The 23,922-nt window shown below is 40.5% G+C and overlaps 1 protein-coding gene across 1 annotated transcript in view; it reads left to right on the forward strand.

Moving 5' to 3' along the window:
• The first annotated feature begins 9,427 nt into the window (after positions 1–9,427).
• The window catches only part of NALF1 (NALCN channel auxiliary factor 1), an 806,963-nt gene continuing 792,468 nt past the window's right edge, over positions 9,428–23,922 (forward strand). Inside the window, exon 1 of the mRNA XM_090022402.1 lies at positions 9,428–11,072. Coding sequence (XP_089878528.1) covers positions 10,263–11,072 — 810 coding nt within the window. The 5' untranslated portion in view covers positions 9,428–10,262. The remainder of the gene's footprint in view (positions 11,073–23,922) is intronic.

The raw sequence follows: 23,922 nt of genomic DNA on the forward strand, positions 1-23,922 counted from the left end.
AAGAGCCTGAAGCTGTGGCTGGCATAGAGGTGGTCCAGCCCTGGGGCATGAGGCTTCCAGACCCAGAGCTCTGGGGCTGAGTTCAGACTGACCCTAGTGGCAGGGCTGACCAGGAGAAAATCTGCTCCCAGTTGGTACCTACACATGCGTTACTGCACAGTAACTACTCATAAGTAAATTTGCTACTTGCATCTGAAGGTACTAAATTTACTCATGAGTAGCTTCATTTACAGCACAGTAAGCATATGCACATGTAGATGAATGTACTTACTGTGCAGTAAACTATGCTACTGAGCAGTTAAGCATCTTGTGTTGATGCACCCACTATGTCAAAAATGCAGAGATAAATAGTGTGAACTTTGAAACAAGAACCCTGTCACAGTCACAAGTGTCTTTTAGTGTCTTTACCAAGGTTATCTCTATCTGCTGGGTTTGAGCCTGAAGTCTGATTATGAAACATATTGTTTGAGCATGGTTATTATGCTTCACAATAAGGTTTATTAACAATGTTTAAAAATAGATAGCTCCCCTCATTAGAGTCATGGTTTCCAAAATGGTGTTCTAGGAAAGAAGGTGATGTCTTACAGAGCTGCATATTTTACTTTTTTGAATTATATTTTCAAAAATATATAAATTGACTAGGAGTCTAATTTCCATTTTCAAAAATGATTTAGCTACTTACGAGCCTAGGGACAGACGCAAAACAGTAGTCACCTAAGTAGAATTTAAACAGAATTTAGTAGTCTAAATTCCAAATAGTACTTGGGTTCCACTCTGTGCTGCTAGACTTATTCCTGTGGTTTTTCCAACAACTGTCTCGTGTAAATTAAATAAGTAGTCCTGGGATCAAAGTCTAGAAATTCCCTTTCCCAAATGCATACCCTCATCACTAGAGTATAGGGTCAGGCACTTGTCTGCATTATTTTTAGTACCATGAATCTTACATTCTTGAATGCCTGGTGGCTTGGCTTCAACAGAAGAAATGAAGCAGACTCCCCAGTATTCTATAACTTGAGGATTAGAGCACTTTTTAAGGAGACAGCAGGTATGGATTTAAATCCCTTTAGGCTGAAAAGATCTTAGCTCCTAGCTCTTCCACTGCTTGTGTAATTATCCAGTAAGTTATTAGACATCACTTAGGGCAAGATAAGTCTCGAACATTCCTATTTGTAATGCCATATACTGAAATGGCTAGCTTCTTGTATTCTTGTAAATTCACTTTTCTGTAAAGACAGATTATTAGCTAAAACATCAGTCAGGCAGAGTAGTAGACTGCCTTTCATCCCATCCCCCTCTTTGACCTGCCCTGCTTAAAATGGCCCTACAAAAATTAAAATTTCCAACAGAACAGGTCTTTTGTCAGGCACAAGCTTTCCCATTTTGTCAAGGTATAGTCCCTAAAGAAAAAAAATTCATGTTCATTAAAAGTTATTTGATTTTCACTGGAGCTGCTCAAAGAACATCATATTTCATTTTGTTAATAAAAAGTACATTTTTTTTAATTCACAAAAATAATCCCATTTTGTTTTACTGGTTCTAGTACTTATTCTTGTCTACTACTTTCAAATTAGGCATGTGCTATTGCCTAGTGTCTAGCCTTGGCTAGGTCCTTGATGTTACATGGCTCTTCTCGGAACACACAAAACAAGTGTGCCCTCGTCTATGTTCCCCATGTATCAAAAAGAATAGCCACATTTCCACAAGCTATTTTATTTTGCTAACTCATTCAGTGATGATTCAAACGTCTCCAGGTTAGTTAGTCTTTTTCCACCCCTGCAGGAATGTATTCAACAATATCAATGTTCATTTTCCTTCACTGAGTATGCTGAGCCATGAGTGCCACATTTCCACTTGTTTAGCTGCCACTGTTTTATTTAGCAGGTCAGATGTGGCAAGAAAACTTTTATGTGATATCACTCTACCAGAGCTGTAGCTCATCTAGGTAGTGGGTGCCAGCAGGCTCAATGTGTTGGGTGCTTTCTGTCTTGCTTGCAACCACCCTTCTAATACCATGGGAGGCAATCCTGGCAAGCTTCCTTATAGTATGTTCACTTTAGTTGTACACCCTGTATTGCATCAGCAGAAAGTCGTTTCTGGACCACTTCTAATGAAAACCTTTTTACTCCCACTGGCATCAATGTGGATTGTATTTAGTTCACCAGCAACTGTTTGTGTAGGCATCTTTCTTTACTGCTGTTTCTGACCATTTCTCATCCTATACAGATGTATATCCATCTTTTATATCTTTTCATAATCATGGACATTCAGGTGTCTGGGGCAGAGACTTTTTCTTTTACTTTTCTTCTTTGTAAAGAATAATGGTCCTTGATCACTGTTTTGGGTTTCTATGTGCTTCTGCAATATCAATAATTAATAAAAAAAAGAGAAGAAAGTAAAATGTAATGACACAATAAAATTGGTTTCCTTTCCTCTAAGAAATGTTAGCAAGTATCAGAATATCATTGCCCTTCCAAAGTGGTTTTCTTTTAATGTTTCATGAAGCCCATATGCAGCAGAGCCAGCCAATGTCCCATAAAATGATGATTTGTGAACTATGAAGGTGTGCTCTCACCTCAGTAGCACTCAGTGCACTTTCAGCAACTAAAGTGCAAGTACATTTGTAGCTTGGAACAGATTATGCCTGTAACAGTGACACTTAGGAAGTAGTGGCTGTCTGCTTATCCAGGCAACATAGTGAATGTGCTAAAAAGGAGAATGAAACCAGTATTTGCTTTGATGCTGTAGAATGGACAAAGGCATTCACAGTTAAAGCCTCTCAAAACTGGTCTTAAGACAAGAGAAGAAAAGTTGAGAAACAAAACCCAATGAAGCACAAAAAGAAACAAAAAGGAGATGTTCTTAACTAACATGCAGGAGTTAAATAATGCAATTGCGTAAAGATAATTGGAGAGTAAGGAAATTAACACAATTAAATTTTCTGTTTAAAAAAGAAAGGAAATTAAATTCTGCATTTCTAATAACATGAATAGTGAAGAAATTGCAATAATCATATGACTTTCTCAACATGTGACTTAATATCAAATTAACATTTATTAACCACAAAATAAGCAATGTTGTTAAGGGTATTCCCTGATGATAGGATAGCTAAGAAACAAAGTCTTCTTCACAGAGAATCATATTTTTCCCTATAGAATCTTATGGATTCTAGAAGGGAAGAATTATTGGTTCAGACTAGCCATCAACATAGTAGAAATATGATATGCTTACCAAACTAACAGCTGAATGGGAAATATATTGCTGATTTTAATTTTTAAATATTGCTGTAACAGTCAGAAAGTTTGAAGATAGTTAATCCTCACATTTTCATTGGTAAATAATTATAAGTATGATTAAAGAAGAGAGCACAACACATCCATGTCAGAGCTACAATAAGAACTGAAGGTCTCTAGGCTCTCCCCTTGTGTTCAGTTCTGTGGACCATGCAAACAAAAATTATAACAACAGCAATATAGAAGAAAGTCATGCATCTACTCAATACTCACCTAGTAAAGAATCTTGCTAACCTAAAGCCATCACAGTCTTCCTGTGCAAGAAAATCTCAGTGCACTCAGAGCTCATGTAGTTTTTTGGTCACAAGGGCAAGATGTGGTAATATGACTTGTTTACAGCAAGTTGGTTCAAGTCTATCTGAAACTGCTGGACTCAATCCACTTCAGTATTCTGGTTCAATACTGTATATATTTATTTCAGTCTATTTTCTGTTATGTTTAATCAGTGGGGCCCATATTTTACACACATACATTCACATAAACAACATCACAGAACAATTCTAGGTATTTGCCCCATAAAAGATAATATTTGTTGGGATTTCAGTGAGCATGTTACATACCTGCCATACCTAGCTAATTTATATAAGTGGTAGTCATAGATCCTATTCACTATTATCTACTGCTACCTTTAGTTATCACACAAACAAACCACTGAAGATGCATTGCATATCATGTAGCAAGGATGCACAGATGTTTTCATTGACTAACGAGCAAAATATTGACATTCCTATTCACATGTCAAAATATTGGCATCCCCATCCAAACACACACAGAAGTTTTATTTTATTTGTTCAGAGGCTTCCTTTTAATCAAGAACTAGCCTCCATCACCTCTAAGCCTCTTTGTAATGTCTTGGGCTCACAGTTCCTCAATATTATGAAAAAGATCATCTAAAGCTATTTGGAGAGAACTCTAAGCCTTAAGCATTGAAGTGTTAAAATTATGGATTTACATAGCTGCCCTCTCTGTCCCTCAGGTAGATGATTTTAAAGAACAAACATGTATTCTTATTTTCTTACTGAAAAAGACATAAGGCTATAGAGTAAGCCTGTCTAAGATAATTCAGTCAACCTAAACCATATTATTATCTCCAGGTATGTACCAAAAAGGGTTCTATAAATTCTAATCTGTCACATTTTACAGTGTCATAATATGGTATCCAGGCCTGTAATATTCCAAAGCATTTTGAAAAATGCAAGCTGAGAAGACAAGGGTAAAAAAAAAAGGCCGAAAGGGGCGGTGGGGGGAGAGAAAAGCAACAAAGAACAAGAAGACAAGAATGAAACAGACTGCAGGAACCTATTGATCAAAAATAGATATGTATGAGCTTGAATTTACCAACCTGGGACCCGATTCAAAGTCCACTGAAGTCAAAGAAACATCCTGAATTTGTGAGCCTAATGAAAATTAAATCCAAATGTAATTCAAATAAAAAGAAGAATCTCTACAAGTGGAAATGTCAAAAAATACTCTTGTATTCCAGATCTCTACTATTTATTCTTAATGCAAACTTCTGGATCTATCTATAGGCTATGTATGAAAATATGTACAACCCTGGTCATATAAAGGTTGAATAAAATTATTATAATTAAAAAACTATAGAATACATTGAATATACTGAACTAAGTCATAAGTAAGCCTGTTAAGGACATAGCTGCAGTAGAATGATCTACAGATAAAAATCTATCCAAATCACTACATCTAAAAATAAATGTAATATATAGGAAAAACTATCAAATGGTTTGATCATGTTGTGTTTATATATGTTTATATAAGGAAGGTTGTATTGCACTGTAAATGCAAGGAAATTGAATGTTTCTAATTTTAATTGCCACAACATTAAGAGTACCAATACAGCCAGTTTATTCAGTAATAAAACAAGATTTACCATATAACAAAATAACCTGCATCAGGATTTTACCTCAGGCAGTACTGAAACAATTAGAGACACTTTTAATGGAAACCCTGAGGTATAAAAACACATATGTGAAGCAATCCAGGCCAATAATCACAAAATCATTATAAATCACCTGAGAGACCTGAACAATTAAGTCACTGGCAGTCTTATTCAAAACAGTTTCCTTCAGAACTCACAATACTATATCAACACTAAAGCAGAGAAATAGCATACCATCAGAATATTATGGTTTATTATATTTACATAAGGCAGAATTTAAAGAGGAGTGTTTTTAAATGTTCAAGCCTTCTTTTATATGACTTTAACTCTTATGCATTAAAACACCCTGTAAGCAAATCTTTTTCCCTGTTAAGTTTTGTTAAAATATGTGCGCTAAGAAAACTCATACTGGTTAAGTTAAGCAATTACTTAAATGTTGTGCATATCTCATTCTGTTAGACTTCTCCCTGAGACAGAGCATTAAATAAATTAGTTATATTGCATATTGTGAGTCAAAGAATTAAAAGAACATCAACTCTAATTGCATTGCTAGAACACTACATGGCACAGTTAACTTAAACCACAACTAAGTTGCATTAAAGAGATCAATCTGTAGAACATCTGTTGACCCTGCCTGCTGGGGAGGCAGACTTATACGAGTTCTTCACACTCACCAAGCCTTGGCACACCAAGAGTAATAAATATTTCCAATAAGAAGTGTCAATCCAGAGTGGAGTCAGTATCAGATTCCACCAGCATTTTATTTATTTATTTTCTAAAAGCCTTTAGGGGTAATGCTGAATGTAAGGGCATACTTTTAGCATGCTACTTGTGAGCAGTATCTCACATTGTTCTATTCTCTTATATAGTGTAATGAAATCAAACAGCAATTATTCATGTCAAGTCTATAGTAGAATATGTTTAATGGAGCTGTAAAGAAAGATCAATCAATTGCTTTCTATAGTGGAGGTATTTTCCTTCCACTTGTATTTAGTGTCCTGATTTTCCCAGTGAATCTCTGTCTTTTTATCCCCCAGAGCTCCAAGACCTAACACTAAGGGGCACCAGAGAACTGAACTGCAGCTGTTCATATCCAGCAGGAACCAGCTGCTGCAGAAGTCTGTGAAACCAGCATCATAACTTCCTTGGAGGGGGAAAGGAAGAGGGAATTAGAGAGAAATACAAAAAGGGGGAGAGGAAATAAGGTATCAGCCTGACACGTTCCTTGGAATGGAAAACTGGATCCAAGAGGAAAGCAAGGAAACACAAATTTCAGGGAGTACTCCATCATTTCCCCTTTACATGTTATTATTCAGGATGTAAGAAATCACATTGTATTTTCAACACAAATTGTAGAGAAAAGTGTTACCTGCGATCATAAAAATAAAAGTGCCTCAACAAAATCCAGCAGAATGATTATGAACTTGGGTAAATCAGATATAAGTGTTAATAGAAAAATAATACACACACAAGCCAGTCAATCCTTTTTGCCAGTTGACTCTTCCATTAAAATGTATAGGGAGTCTGAATAAAGCATACCGTAGATCCTTCTGGATTTCAACAGGTTTTAACAGTTCTCCAATTTCCACTGCATAATCCAGAGCAATTCTAGGTATAGCATATTTTTCAGAAAAATAGCCAGCCTTTAAGACTTAAAGTAATGGAATATCCAGCAAATTCAACTGGGAATTGTTCTTGTGGTTAATAACCATCACTACTAAAAATGTGCACCCTTTTTTTTGTCTGAATTTGTCTAGTTTCAACTTCCAATCCTTGAATTTCATTCAGCCTTTTGGTGCTGAATCAAAGAGCCATCAGCTGTCAGAAACCTCCCCACCACATAGGACATGATCACAGTATATTATAAGTTCCATTTCTAGGGGATAAATAAAATGCTGCTTTAACTCATGTATTTTTTTATCAATAAATAAATGATAAATTGTATTTTATAAGGTAAAATGTGTGTACCTAATAAATTCAGCCTGGTTTTGTAGATATTACCAGTTCTAGATATACTGTATATTTAAAATGAGGTCCACTGGAACTTTTGAAAGGAATTTGGTATAAATCCAGTTTAGTTGTCATCAGTGCTGAAACTCTACTGTACCTGAATAACTTCAATGGCTAGATCCTAGACTCAAGCTTTTAGGGCACCAGTTCACTGAAAGGCATCAAGTTAAGATACTGAAGGTATATTAGGAGAGACTTAACTTATTGGAGCAGGCAATATGCTGCACAAGGACTGAGGTTAAAGAACTTAATCCCCACCACCAACTTCCGCTCCTCAGGATGGCAGCCGCCCTGCATGGCCTGGACTGCTCTTAGCTGTCCGTGATAGTTTAAGGAGAGCATCCATTCTTAGGGCATCTCCAGTGACTCTGGCTGTATCTGTGCTGCTCAAGCTCAGGTGACTGACCACATCATTTATGAATGCCCTTATGGCCCTCCTTTGGGTGCCCAAAGTCTTATTGGCATTGACCATCTCCCTGTTGCTGGCTTTCTGGCAGGGCTGGACACAGGCATGAGTAAATTGAGAGACTGCCCAGGACCTGGAGAGAAAGGGAGCCTGAAAATGGTAATTTAAAAATTATTATTATCATTATCTCTGGCAAAGGGGTGCCTGATACTAAAAGTTTGCCCAGGGCCACCGGGAGTCTAGGTACGGTACTGCTTTCTAGCCCTCACACTTCCAACTTATGAGTGTGGGGACACTTGCTTTATCATCATATAACCTGTTGTATATTTAAGCAATGAAATTCTGGGGTTGGGGCAAAAGGCTGGCAGGATCTGTTGCCCAGTCTTAAGTTTTGGTGGCTGAGTTGCACTGGGGTACATTGATTTTATTTGTTTGGTAATAGGAATAGCTATTAGATCTGTGCCTAGTCTCTGTTTAGGCAGTAGAATCTAGAAGAATAGACCTAAAAATTGGCAGGATTTGGCTGGAGCTTTGCAGCCTTGGATACACTGGAGGTCAGGTCTTTTTGTTTGCTCCCTTGTTTGTTTGGTGAAACCGCTAGACACAGCATGTATTGAGGCCATGGGCTTGGGGAGGGCGTGCAAGAAGGGGTCAAAAAAGAAAAGAAAACAAAACCTGGCGGGATCCACAGCTTCTACTCAGAGCCTGACATTTCCTCTGCCACGAGCCATTTGTTATTTGGCACTTGCTATTTGGCACAACAACACACACACACCCACACACCCTCTAGCCACATACACGCACATAAACACGTATGCACATAAATATATATACATACACAGCCCCCAGCAACACATGCACACAAACACCCCCCCCCTGCAGCTACACAAATATAAACACACTCACACACGCACATTCTCTAGCCACATACAGCCCTCCTCTAGCCACACACACACAAGCACACATGCACATAAACCCAAACACACCCACCCTCCAGCTACACACCTCCTCCTGCTACACACAGACAAAATCACACACACATTCTCCAGCCACACACACCCCCCCCCGCTTCAGCCACCACACATATAAACACACACACCTTCCAGCCACACACAAATACGTAACTACATACACCCCCCACACACAAACACAATCACACACGTTCTCCAGCCACACACACATAAACACACATGCATGCACATAAACACATATACACATACCTTTCAGCCACACACACAACAGCACACAAACACCCACCCACCCTCCAGCTACCCAAACGTAAACACAATCACACACACACATTCTCCAGCTACACACTCTGTCCAGCTACACACACATACACCCCCAGCCACACACCCACCCCCCTCCAGCCATACACACACAGACACAATCACATACACATTCTCCAGCCACGCACACCCTCCAGCCACACACATATAAATACACCCCCCCTCCAGCCACGCACACATCTAAACACCCCCCACACATAAACACACACCCTCGCACCCGCTAGCCACGCATGCACACCCCCCTCCAGTTACACACACATAAACAACCCTCACCCTCCAGCTACTACACACACCTCCAGCCACACACAAACGCATACATGCACACACCCCCTCCAGCCGCACACGGACATCGAAACACCTCCTCGCCCTTCAGCCACGCACCCCCCTTCCAGTTACACAGGCATATAAACACCCCCTCGCCCTCCAGCTACACCTGCCGCTCCAGTTCCCCCCTCACCCTCGGGGCGGTGCTCCGGCCCCGGCGAGGGCGCGGCGCAGCGTGGCGAGGGGCAGGGCCGAGGGCCGAGGCCGCCGCGGCACGTGCCCCCCCGCCCCCCGCGCCCGGGCAGGAGGAGGCAGAGCCGCCGCCGCCGCCGCCGCCGCCACTGCGCCAGGAGAGCGCGAGCGGCGGGCGCCGGAGGAGATGACGCACGAGCCAGCAGCGCTCCCCCCAAAAAAGTGTTTCTCCCGGACGAAGATGGCGGCAACTTAGCCCAGGGACCGAAGATGCCTGTGGCCATCGGGAGGCAGGAGCCAGGCAATCCCGCCCCGCAGCAGCAGCAGCAGCAGCCGCCCCCAGTCCCCCGCCGCCGCAGCTCGCGCGCCCTCCTCCTCCTCCCGCTCCTGCTCGGCATCGCCGGCGGCGCCCCGGGCGCGCGGCTGCAGCAGCGCCGCTCCCCGTAGAGCCGCGCGGGGCCGGGGCCGGGGCCGGGGCCGGGGCCGGCGGGAGGACGGCGGCGGCCGGAGCCCGCGGGGCAGCACCTGCCCCCGGGCAGCCGCATGCAGCGGGCGGCGCGGCCATGGGGACCTGCCATCTGACCATGCCTGGCTGAGAGGAGGGGGGGGAAGCCCAGGCAGGCACCACCAGCCGGCACCGCCGCCGCCGCCGCCGCCTCCTCCTCCTCCTCCTCCTCCTCTCCGCACTAGTGCTCCCATCTCCTCCGGAGCCGGCTGCTCGGGGTGGGGAGCCCGACCCCCCCCCCCGCAAGGAAGCAAGACAGAGAGAGGGGGGGAGTGGGAGAGAGGGGGGAGAGAGAGGCTAGGAGGGAAGACAAGAGCATCCCCCCATCTCCCAAGTCAATGCATGTTGCGGTGAGCCCGGCAGAGCAGCCCTCACGGTGGAGTCGGCCGGGGCTGCGCGCTCCCAAAATATGACCAGGGGCGCCGGGACGTGCAGCCGGCACTACGACCACGGCTCCGACCTCTGCTTCGCGCCCCGGGAGCACGACAAACCCTTCGCCGACTCGGAGAGGGCTCAGAAATGGCGCCTGTCCCTGGCCTCGCTCCTCTTCTTCACCGTCCTGCTCTCTGATCACTTGTGGGTCTGCGCCGAGGCCAAGCTGGCCAGGACCCGGGACAAGGGGCGGCCGCGGCGCGGAGCCGCGCCGGAGCCCCTGGCTGGCATGGGGGAGCCCTCGCCCGCAGCCCGGAGCCTCCTCTCGCCCAGCCTCCCTCCCTCCCCCAGCAGCAGCAGCAGCAGCAGCAGCAGAGGCCAGAGCCGCCACCCCCCCCGCAGCGACCAGGCTATTTTTCTAGGAAACTCCACCAACCCCTTGTGGCGCCTGGAGACCTGCTACCCTCGGAGCTCCCCGCCTGCCCAGTGCTTCAGCGTGGGGGACGCGGAGGCCGCGTGCAGGAGGCCGCCGGGTCCGGGCCAGCAGCAGCAGCAGCAGGTGCCTCGGGCTGGCAAAGCTCCGGGCTGGAACTTGACGGATTTTTACCTTTCCTTTTGTAATGCTTACACCCTCTGGGACTTGTTCGCCGGGCCGTCCAACCCGGACACTTTGAACTGCAGCCTGGACGCGGTGCTGGAGGAGGAGGGCTCCTGCAGCCAGTGCGTCCAGGCTTACCAACGCTACGACCAGCACGCTCAGGAGAAATACGAAGAGTTTGAGGTTATGCTCCAGAAATATTTGCAATCGGATGAATACTCGGTGAAATCGTGTCCTGAGGATTGTAAGGTAGGAGCCCTGCTATGCTTGACTGCCTCTTTCCTGCCTGGTTTCCCCTTTGTGGCTATTCTTCTTGTTGGGCTTGGATCTGGTTTTATTCCTCACTCCGGTGGCTCTGCTTGGGGCAGGAGTGAATCCGCTGGTGATTGACCAGGGCAGGAGTGGATCTGGTGTCGACTGACAGGGGCAGGAGTGGATTTAGTGTCGATTGACCAGGGCAGGAGTGGATCTGGTGGCGATTGCCCAGGACAGGAGTGCATCTGGTGGCGATTGACCAGGGATCCTTATTCACGCCTGGCTAAAGAGGAACAAGAGAAGCGATCCGTGAGTCCTCTGGGAGTGCAGAGAGCTGGATTTCCCCCTAGTCATAAATATGCGATTGGCTCAAACTCGGAGGCTCGCTTCCTTAGGCTTGGATGCGGTTTGACAAGAGAGGCTGCCAGGGGCTGCATGCCAATGAGCAGGGTAGTGGAAAGAAGTGGTGTGGAAAGGTGCTGCCCCTGCCCCTTCAGGGGGCTGAAGTGGACGTGGGAAGTTGGTTGTCCCAGCGGGCTGGTGGCTGGCGCCTGTGTAAGCACTCGGTGGGAAACGTGCCTATTCCCGTGAGGACAGTTTGTGACTGCCCCGTGAGCCACAAGGGTCTCCTTCACTCGGAAAGCAAGTTTGCTCTTGTCTTGGGGTGCTGTGCCCAAGCAGAGCGTGTACATCTATGCGGAGGGGGTGGGAATTGCGTCTAGCAGCAGTTGCCATGCGAAGCCTCTTGCAAGAGCCAGCTATGGCAGGCTCCGCTCCAGATTTCTGAAGGACAGATGTTCCGGTTATTTGTCGTATGGCAATATCCGAAGTTACCTGTTGGTCGTTGCAGCTTGTAAGCTTTCAGTGAGAACGAAGGCTTGGGTATTTCCTAACGTACAGACAGAAGATGTGGTAATGCGATCATTAGCACAAGGAAGAAGGGCATGATGACCGGTATATGTGTCTGCGTCTGCAGTCTGCTCTACAAAATCTGTGGAGTTGGAGAGAGCTCAAGGACTAGAGTGGATGTAAATAGATGCTGCAGTGACCTTTGGTTGGGAAGTAGTGATGACAGAATTTCAATAAGCCTCATCGTTATTCTTTGTGTATCACCAATACCCATTCAGTGCAATCTAAAGATTATTTTTCTTCGTAAGAAAACAGTGCCCCATGTTGGCTCTTCGGTAGCTGTCACCTCTCCACTTTTGCATACCACGGTTCATCCAGCTCTCGATGCAGGGAAGCACTGAGTAAGGGGCTGTATATGGTGCTTAAAATACCCGGTCTGTTTTGTAAGTATAATTTTTGGACCCTCTGACCCAGCTGAATGGCTTCTGCTCTGAACTTACTTGACTCATATTTTATCAAGTACTATATTATATTGGTAGCTTAACACACCTACACCATAAACTGCTGTAGGAGTCAACCGAACACAGCACTGCATACAAATTACTGCTCTGAACAGATGGCCTATAATGCTGATACTATTCACACTGGGAACCGGAGCCCCACTTCATTTTTTAATTCAAGGAAGGCCTTTCGAAATTTTACCGGGGTAACAGCGAATGCCTCAAAGAATCCCACTATGTTGAATATGGGCACTAACTTGCAAACGCTGCCTTAAAAGTCAATCATGTATTTCTTCAGAAGTCAAATAACTTTACTCATTATGGAGTAATGGGGAAATTATCAGTCGTTATCAGCAAGGGGAAAGATATCAATCCAATTTTTTTTCATGTAGTTGAATAGGAATCAGCTCCTAAAGCAAGTTTTGGACTTGCAGGTCCCAGAGCATAAACTCTGTGCATGTGCAAACACAGACCATCTATACTTCATGTATTCTTTAGCCTACTATCTTTTTATCTGGACATTTACACTTTAGAAGTAAAAGAAAAAAATACCCAGAAGTTATATGTCTGGAGACCAAAAATGTGAGGCCATCACTGCCATTTCAGTAACTTCTTCACTTGGAAACTGATCTACTGCTTTGTGCTGGCAAAGAATCACATTTATTTTCTTAATATCAGTTTTAAAGTCATGGGCTGATATTATGAACTTTTCCCCATCTGTACACATTCAGGTTCTTTACTGCACACCATTCCATGGAAGAAAAAGGAACCTGCAGTGAATAGTAACTATATAGTGTGGTTTATATTTTTTCTACTCGTTTCTAATATTTATGTTGGTGAAGAGAGAGAAACATTAAAAATAAAATTATTCCATCAATCTTTTACTTCTTTAGAAAGCAAGAGGGGTGTGTATACATGCCGTACACATTACTCACGTTTTGTAGGTCTCAAACACCAGATCTGTTGTATTCAGTTTGTATTCAAACGTGGTTTGAGAGTTTGGTCAACCAGCGTATGTGAAAATGGAGGGAAATAAAAGCACCAAAAGCGAATGGTAGTTAGCATTCATCCTTTTAGAAGTCATCTCGGAATAAGTGTTTTGGCTGAGCATATCATTATGTGTAGCTGTACTGTGAGAACTGCAGATCAGAGACAAAGCTCCGCTGCGGTGAGACTCGTTGCTTGTTTCAAGGAAGTGTTTGCTGTCCAAGGTGCTGAAAAGGCGGCGCAGTGCTCACTGTTTATATACGAGTGCATTGCAGAACTAGCCCCATCTTAAATGTAATGGCTGCATGTACGTTTCCACATCTTATAAGACATTTTAATTCCTTCAAATCTGATGTCATTCTGATAAATGTAATCATTTGGCTGTCTTCGGCATTCTGTACATGATGAATATTAATGTTCTAGTATGTACTGTATGTTCAACTGTGTAATATGAAGTTATAAAGTCTTGCAGAAATTTGGAACTATGGTTATTATGGAGGAAAAACCTGCGGAAAAAGAGAATAAACTGAAAATGTCATTTTTGCTGAATTGCTTTGGGATATATATATATATATGAATATATATATATTCATACACACATACATGTTTGACACATTAAACTGAGTTATGGCTTCATTCATAGAAATATAAATATTGAATATATGGACATAAAGTGTCTAGGTATTTAAGTTACAAGTTAAATCATCAACATTTAATAGGAAATAGTAATCTGGCATCTAAGCATGTACTGTAGTTATGTCCCATTTGACTAGTTAACATGGTATACTACTATTTTCTGTATTTTAAAAGAAAAGGCTACACAATTTGATTTTATTCATAGTCATATACATGGACATAGACCAGGGGAACAATGAAACAACTCTTAAAGTAGACTATTTGCCTTTGGGATAGTTTTAATATCTAGAAGGGTAACTGCATTCTGAGCAGAAGGGAGGTTTCATCCATTTAACCATTTGTAGTTTATAGAATCAATACACTTAGTGTGAATAGCAAGTAGTGTAACATCTGTGTTATATTATATTCCTCTTCTGCTCCCTTTCCAAGCCCCCTCAAGAAACTTAGGTTATAAAGTGGAAATCATACCATTACTATTTCCTCACCTGTTAATTGTCATATTGTTCAGTAATACAAATAATGGCTATAATCAATAGCTAAGAGGAATTATAGTACTTTAATGTACTACTATAGAATGAAAACTTTAAATTTTCACTCCCTTTCTTGAAAGCAGTATTTTTACAGGCTGGCAGATTTTTCTTTCTACAAGTCCTAAGGTTTATTGCATGCCTCATAGTCTCTAGGGAATGATGTAGACAAGTTGCTTTGTGTTAGAGAAAGATCTCTGTAGTCAGAAGTTGTTGTGCTTATTATAAACTCACTTGTAGGTATTATATTAAGTTGAACTATGTATTTAGTTTAACTAGACATATATTAAGTATTACTTATTGATGAATTAGAAGGAAACTTCTCCCTCTTAATTTTAGTTGATCTAGATTTAAATGTTTACATATATCTCTGCATTTAAATGTAAGGGAGATTGGAACAGATACTGACAATTCTCAGAGCTTAGAGTATTTATGCATGACAATGTCACAGAAATTGGATATGCAGTTTATATTGGTTGGGATAGGTAGACTCTCTCATACAGTGCCAGTGCCAGTGCCAGTGCCAGTGCCAGTGCCAGTGCCAGTAGATTGACACAGGAAATACTGTTTTAGAAGTGACTCTTCTTATTACATCATTGTAATTCAATTTTGATTAGTTTTGCTAAAAGTGATTGTTTGGTATTGTACTTTAATAATCATGTAGGAATATACTAACTAGTAGGCACCACAATGACAAGGATTTATTGCATTTAAATATAGGACCAGAGTTTCAGCTAATGTAAAATTGATGTAGTTTCCTTGACTTTCATTGATGGAATTAACAAGAGCTGAGAATCTGAGCAATTATTTCTATTTTAATCATACATAATTTATTTATTGCAAACTTTTGATTTTGTTGTGTAAATAACACACATTATGCAGTAATAGTTACAACCTGTAAAATCATGGTGACTGCGATTGGTAATATCTTGTTGTCTTGCTGTCCAGAATCTGATTTTTGTATTTGATTCTTGTTGTCCAGATTCTGATTTTTGTACTGAGTCTACCATTGAATCCTGCACACATAAATAATGTATTAGGTTGAAGACAGAAGACACAGTTCCTCATAACAAGTTGTCCACTTTCTATCAGGGGAAATAAGTTCTTATTCTTAAGTCAGCAAACTATTGCTTTTCTGGAAAAAAAAAGGAAGATTCTGGCTGCTTCTGAGCATGAACTGGGTCAAATCACTAAGTAGGACATACAAATGTGAAGGTTTTTAAAATGAGGGTTTTAGAGATACTTCCCACAGAAAATATAATCTGTATTTGAATTTGAGAATTATGTGTGCAGACACATTTATTAAAGTTGGACCTTTCAATGTGAAACATCAGTTAGCATCCTCAGCCAGCTATTTTACATTGTTAACAGTTAAGAGTGTTTAATATACATGGATATCGTCCTTCAAGGTTATCTTAAATACCATCATGTGTTACTTATGTCTGTTTGTATATTACTAAAAAAACCCTCATGTCATTATTTTGTTTTAATGCTAGGGTATTAAATTAGAAAAAAGGAAACATACCATTATTTTATGTGGGCTTTTGATCAGGCCCTGAATATAAATGAGAAAGCACATGGAATTAACATATAATTAAGATTACATAATATTTAATCAGTTCCGATTTGTGATTTTACATGGTAGAAAACATGCACAAAAATAAGGCTACTTATAGTTAGAAAGAATGAGTTAATGAGTTACTGTCGCAAGTGATTCAGTTGATCAATTGACAACTGATACATTTCTGCCCCTGGATTTTATTTGATCAAAGAACTGTATGAACTCCTATTATGATTATGATTTAGCACCGAAGGAGTTTCAAATACAAAAAAGTAAAGCTAAAAATTAAACATGCTGTTGATATTGCAACAACAACCCTCTGAAAATTTACTAATTTATAAAAATTACTTTAAAAATAAGTAACACATACTGAAGGAACCATGGCCATTTGTACATTTTGAATTAAATATTTTTATATTTGTCAATCCCTCGCAGTCAAGGATGATTGTATTCCAAGATTGCTTTATTTGTGGGTCTAAAGATGGCTGATGAGGCCAATCCAGGATTGGCAAACTCTACTGTAATTCAGGCATGCGTTTCTGGGCAGGGTGGGCGCCTCTGAGTACTTTTGTTTTGGTCTGTGATGTGCTGTTTCTGCCACTCCCGCTTTTCCGTCTCCTGTTGTTATTGTACATTGCAAAAAATATTTTATACAGCACTGTTAAAAACACATCATGCAGTTTGAATGCTTGCACAACCTGATGTTTGTGCCTTTTTTGTTTGCTGCAGTGAATATAAAATGAGAAATTGAAAGTTGAACTGTTTCTTGAGTAGGTCTTTGGATTTGACATGCAGTTGTAGTCAATGCATCTTATTTTAGCAATAGTGAATTGCAACTGCAGTATAATTAAAGGCCTGTTCCTGCCTCTAATAAACAACATGCCCAGTGGTACCAATGAGTTTTTACATGGAACCCCAATATACTGATTCAGCAAGAAGCAATACCTGCAAATTCCCTATGGCCATCCTTCAGTCTGAAGATTGGATCAGTAACAGCTGCCACTCTATATATAAAGTTCTTAATGCCACACAGATCTTATAGTTCTGACCTCAGGTCTGTCTTATATACTGGTTCACTTGGGGCCAACAAAGGTGATCTCTGAATAGTTTGCAGGGAATTCACTTTCATCTCTCTTTCTAGGAAAAAAGTAATCAGAAATGTAATGATTCTATCATTTGTCACACCTGAAATACTTGCTTTTTAATTGATCTGTCAACACTCAGATATGGCCTTGAGACCAGGTACTAAGCATTATTAAGAACTACATAACAGATAAAAATCAGCTTGAAAGCTGTATTCTTACATTTGCTTTTTTTTTCTTTGAGCATTACTTTTAACACTCCAGAAAATGGAATATGGCATTAGAATAAAAATTGGGTTTATGGGAAGCTATATTCACATGCCAACTCTAAGGCATGCAAAGAGGGTTTGTTGCTGTCTTGCATTAGTATGATGGCACTGGGCTCAAGCACTGTTCATGGAGTTACAGTATGTTTATGGGTGAATGCCTGGGGAGATCAATGTGTATGTTTGAGATGTTAATGGAAGTAAAAGTATTTCATTATATGGCTACCGATGTCAAGTGATATTGGTGGGGGAGAAGAAGAGTAAAGTATGAGACCTCCCTGACTTTTGTATTTTTAACTCCATCATTTGTTGATGAACTCTGAAATAGCATTTGCTTCTCACTCTCACAAGAGCAAATTTTGTAGGCGTAAAACTGCAACAGGAAAGCTGACTGATTCTCCCCTCCTTATGAAATATTCTGAGGTGTGTATATTTATGTGGGAATAGAATGGGTCTTCTTATTTTCTTCTTCATTTTATTTTCCTCTCTCAAACATTGTGAGAAGGGAACTCAAAGCCCAAATGCAATCCATCACAATCCTGTTATACAAAAGACTTACTCCATGTGAATATTCAGAGACCTAACTGCTAATTTTAGCATGGCCTCACTACATTTTACTTTTGTAAGTGATGTAGAGCCAATAAATCTAGGTGACAGAGAACTTACTTTACTACGTTTCAGTTACAAGGTCAATCACCAAAATATATACAAACACAATAAACAAAATAGGTTTGCACTAGTGATACAGAATGTGATATTACATGTTGGGAAAATGTGAAATAGGGACTACCAAACCTGACTTTTGGGTTCATGACTGAGTTTGCAGAACTAGTTGTAGGGAGAATTTTTTTTTAACTTGTAAAAAGACATACAGAATACGTCAATCATTCCTGAGAACTGTCCATGAAAGGGCATTTCCCCAAAATCTCCCCTCAATTTATACACAGATTTTGGGTTTAGCTCCATTGACAGAGCCCATAAAACTCTGCCTGTATGCAGAGTCTGTACTGTGAAAGTGGGTGACGACTCAGTAGCAAGGTAAGATGGCAGCTAGCCAGTGATGAAGCTGAAGAGGACTCACATTATCTTCCTCTGTTCTACTTGTCCCAAGTCTCATGGAAAAGATAATGAAGCTGTATTACCATTTGTACTAAACTGTATACTTGGAAGCTGTAGAGGATATTGGTAGTGTTGATCCAATGAAACCATACTACAAGGTGATGGGAGAGTACTGGTGAGACACCTTGATTTCTTAGATTCATGAAGATCTTTTGGAATCCACCTGGCTTCAGGAAGTCACAGCAGGAGAGCAATAAACCCTTTGCCCTCTTATTTTATGATACAGAGGGGTTACTGAGCAGGGTCTAAATGGAAATTTCCTCACCAGGTCCTACTGTGGAGGGGATGACCTGGATGGAAGTTTCAAGCAAACAATATACATGGTGCAGAAACATTTTGGACATCTCTCAACTTCTGATGTCAATGAGAGGGTTTTTACCCCTCTTTGACTTAATTGGGATTAGAGGGAGACCAAATTCTGCTAAAAATCCTACCTTTGGAGTATCACAATGCCATTTTCAAGGAACAAATCCACTTTAGATAATCTGTTTAGAAAAAATAGGCACATTTCCAAATTGATCTTGAACACAATTGAAAGACGTTACAATTCAAGAAATATAGATTATTTTAGAATTGCCTGAATAAGTAGTATCACAGATTCAGAGAAATGTATGGCTGGAAGGGACCTCATGTGATCATCAGGTCCAGCCCCCCTGCTCTGGGCAGGAAAGACTGCTGGGATCAAATAACCTCAGCAAGGTGTGCATTCAAATGTGTGCCATATCATAAAGTCCTAAGAACAAAAACATTTTTTTCACGAAATAAGTGTTAGAAAGATATTTAGGATGATTCTTGAATATCTATTTGATCCCAGCTGGACCTCAGTTCTGCACTAAATTGGACTACTTTTGCCTGAATAGAATATCCAAGCAGAATCTTGAGCATACTGAGACACTTCAACTTTGCAGAAAACATCAGTGAATCCTCTCATTATTCTTTCAACCTATTAGCTATCAAAAGCATACAGAAGTTTTTTATTACAGACAAGGAAAAAAAGTAGTCTGTGATAAGTACCTCATAATATTTCTCATGATTCTGATCATTCCCTTAGGAAAAATAAATAGGAGTTTCAGAATATATCTTGCATTTCTGATCATTATTCTGTTGTGCTTACCTTGCTCTTCATTTGTGAGCAGTTATGCTTATGAGAGATACTCACCCCTTTCAGCAAAATTTAAGTTGTATCAGGTATATGTCCACTTACAGATTTAAAGATCTTTTATCTAACAAATTCTTTGATACATATATTAAATACAACCCTGTTATGTATTCAAGCAAATCAAAAAAGTTAATTACATCATCTCTTATATGAACATGATATAGTAATGTTCTAAGTATGAAGTCATAAACAACTAATGCTTAGAAATGTGTTATTACAAATTATTTTTTATTAGATAAGCACTCTCCCAGGGTATATTAATATATTAATACAAGCAATGGATTGAAAAACGCTTCTTTAAAGTAAAGCTCAATTATGGCTATAACAAAGTAAAAAACACAGAGTAAATAAAACAGTTGTAGTTAGTCCTGTTTCCATAGTTATAGTCCAGCTTTTATTGACTTTGTACTACTATAAAATAAAAAAAAATGTATATATTTTGGATATTTATTTAAGAAAAAGAAACCAGTGAGCCCCAAATTAAATGAAATTAGTCTTAAGCACCCTTAATATTTTTATTAGATATGATATTTAGTGAAAATAAGATTATCTACAGAAATGTTCTGTGAATAATAAGAACACCTTATTTATTCACAGTTTCAGTAAAATAGGTTTGTATATTTACAGATTTACCACTGAATTGCAAAAGGAAATCACACTTAAATTTTACAAAATAAGAATATTTTTTTAAATACTTAGAATTTACATAAGGAAAACAGAAATAATGTAAATTAAACAGCTGCTTTCATAAAGTTGGAAATGTGCAGAAAGCTAGGTTATTGTGTCTGAGTCACACTGAACAACAGTGGAGCAGCCCCAGGTGGCACCGAGCTGCAGAGATAAGCCTGCCAGCCCCAGGCTGCTCTGACCCAGCTCAACATGCTGCAGAGGGGATGGCCAGGGCACAAGGGTGCTCCAGTGTGGGGCTAGCCAACAGGGTATTACTTGTATTTACAAGTACTATCATGCTATGGAGTTTATTTGTTTATTCTGGCCTAATGATTCTGCAGGTGTAGGTGCAAGAAGTTTACCATGGAGCTAATTAGTCTACTTGGCAGTAAATATCTCATGTAGATACTCCGAGTATGAAGTAAAACCATTTAAGGGGAAATGACTATTGTAAGTAGAGAAAAAAGTGTCAAATTGTCTGCATACATCTGTTACATTTTTAGTATCTAAATCTGTATTCTTTCTACACTCAAAAGATGCATATTTTGTCATATTTTGCATGATGAGAATATTATAAAATTGAAAATACTGTGAGCTGATAATTTTGCCAGTAACTTCCAAGGGAGCTGATAGTTTTGTCAGTAACTTCCAAGGGCCTGTACTTGTGGCAAATTCTTTCCATAAGTTATTCAATGAAGTTGTGGGTTTGTGATCACTGTATGGAATTGCTATTAGATGGTTGCTGAGTCGTATATGTAAAGACTCATTATTCTGCAACTCGTTACTAAAGACCACATCATCAGCAGGCACATTTTATGCCTTTTGTTTCTTTACAGTATACCAGAGGCTGGCAACCCGTGGCCCACAGAGGGCCCATGAATCTGGAATGACAGCGATGGTTCTGTGGCAGGGTGATGAGCGGGTCATCAGTATTTGGTGGTGGGGAAATCCCTGGCACAGGGAAGACGACAATGGCAGTGGTCAGGTCACAGGCAGTGGCCCTCTTTAGACTGAGCTCTATTAATTTGGGTTACTGCTGTTCAAAAGTTGCACTCCCCCCCCACATCACACTGTTAATGTATCATGTATTAACATGATGACAAAGCTAATGTTTTTAGTTTCATACTGGGGATTCCTGTAATTATTTTGTCTACCCTAACATTCTTTAATTTTCCATTTAAAAAAAAAACTCTAGTAGTATATGTAGCCATGAGACCTTTTATTAATTTATTCTCTCTTTTTGTTTAATGATTTTTAAAATTTCAAACATGAAAAAATAATAAAGTTTTTTGAAACTAGAAAATGAAAATCACGATAAAAAAATCCCCTGCATTTAGTTACTGAAATTAATGATCAAAGGTTCCCACTCTGTTTGTTTAATTACAGTTAAGGTTATTTTTTGTGTACTGACAACCATCTAATTGCTAATCTCAGGTCTGTGTAACAACAAAAAACACTATTTTCAGCATGTGCCTATTGAGTTCTAACAGTTGTAATTGTCATTAGGTAAAACAGGGAAAGAAAAGGGTGTCAAAAAATGTGCATGTATTCTGTAAAAGTACTATTCATATACAATAGGAAACCCCAACACATTGCTTTCCTTTTCTGCTAGAAACACGTCTGTGTGGCTGTGCTGATGGATCAGTGCCTGACTAGAGAAATTATGTGGATCCCATCCAATAACCTTAGGTCCTGCATTAGAAAATCACTATGAAGGTCCCTTTGTAGCAGCTCCTTTACACATTCAGACAGGACAGAGGTGACTTATGGGATGAAAAAGTTCTTGTAAGTGTCCCTGATTAGTGCCTGCCAGAATGTGGCCTAGTATTGTAAAGAAATAGAAATTAATGAATAAAATGCACTTGAAAACACTGGACCAACTTACTTTCTTAACATTACTACTTTGAATAGAATTCCACAAGTGCAGCTGAAAATATTATTTAGCTCTCTCTATAGCTACTTTGTATCTAGAAATGGGTTTGTGAGATGGGCCACATTAAAATCTAAATTTAGCTAACTTGGTGTAGTGTAGGGGTCAAGGAATGGTGCTTACCGTTTCATATCCCATTTTAGTTAGAAGTGCATTATAGGTTTTTTGTCTATGCTTGAATCTGATAAATTCTAAAACTGAGGCCTATAAGTGTATACATTTGCAACCTCATTGTACTTACAATATTAAATCAGAACTATAACAACAGCTTTGTGAATTTCAAAAGTTGAAATTCATTTAATCAACATGCTATGCAGGGGCTGGCTGGGGCATAGGTGTTCTAGTGTGGGGCTAGCAGGCAACCCTTGTACTGAAGCACCCTCATACTCCAGCCAGTCATATCAACATGTACACATGCGCTGCTGCTGCTGCAGTGTAAAAAAAACTCCGCAGTAGGAGCAGGGTAATACTTGTATTTACAAGTACTAAGCTCTTGTGGAGTTTATTAGTTTACTCCAGCCTAATAGCCCTGAACATGTAGACATGAGATGTTTACTGTGGAGCTCATTGGTCTACTCTGTTAGTCCCGTGTAGACACACCCATTATGGATTAAAACCTTACTATGTAAAATTCAAAAGGCAAATTTCACTCAGTTACTGAATTTGCTTTATGGACTTTGTTGCAAAGGGGATGAAACAATGATGATGAAACAATGTTTTAAATGCCCAGTTTCTTACCTTGACTGATTATATTAATTTGCTACAGTTGTTAGCTGTAATACTGTTTCTATTCTTTGTTAGTCAATTTGGTCTTTATCCCATTCTCTTAGTCTGTTGATCTTTCAGACATAGTATGGCAAAATGTGATGCATCTAATTTGTTAAAGCTATGAATGGAAAAAAAAATTCCCCAAAGACAGATGAGCAGAATTAAAGTGCCACTTCCAAAAAAAGAGCATGGGTCATTCACTGATGTTATAAGGCCAGATACTGATCACAGTCTTTATATCTTAAAGCTAGAATAACCTCACTGACTTCTGTGGAGTTACTCTGGCTTTACAGTTTTGCTTCTGAAGATGCCCTGTTTGGACCAGTATCAGCTATTCTGGGATGTGTCTTGGCACTGCTGATCTGCTTCACTGCTTTCTACAGATATCATTACACCATTTTCCTGCAGGGTGATTCCCCTTCTGCTCCCAGGACTTCAGCACCTGGATTCTGCAGGAAAATGGCTAAAAGTGTTGGAGTCTGATAAATACTCCTTGGGAATCTCCTTCTGGAGGACCTCTAAGGTGTGTGCTGTAAATGAAGAAGGGAGAACCCTCCTTGCATGGGAATTTCCAGGGTGAACAAAATAAGGTCCCTGAAGCCCTGGGAGCACCTGCCCAGGGCAGCTGGAGAGCATGGGCAGCCTGGGACTGCCTGAGCTCTTTTCCCATAAATGAACAGACATTGGCTGTGAAAAGGTAGCAAAAACTGTGACTAGGGATTCTCATGCACATAAGGAGTAAAACATTTATTTGCTTGGGTTTTGTGCATCTAACCCCGCTCCACTCCTCC

The sequence above is a fragment of the Crocodylus siamensis genome, chromosome 1 (assembly GCF_052110815.1).
Source record: "Crocodylus siamensis isolate JL-2025a chromosome 1, ASM5211081v1, whole genome shotgun sequence".
NCBI classification, from domain to species: domain Eukaryota; kingdom Metazoa; phylum Chordata; order Crocodylia; family Crocodylidae; genus Crocodylus; species Crocodylus siamensis.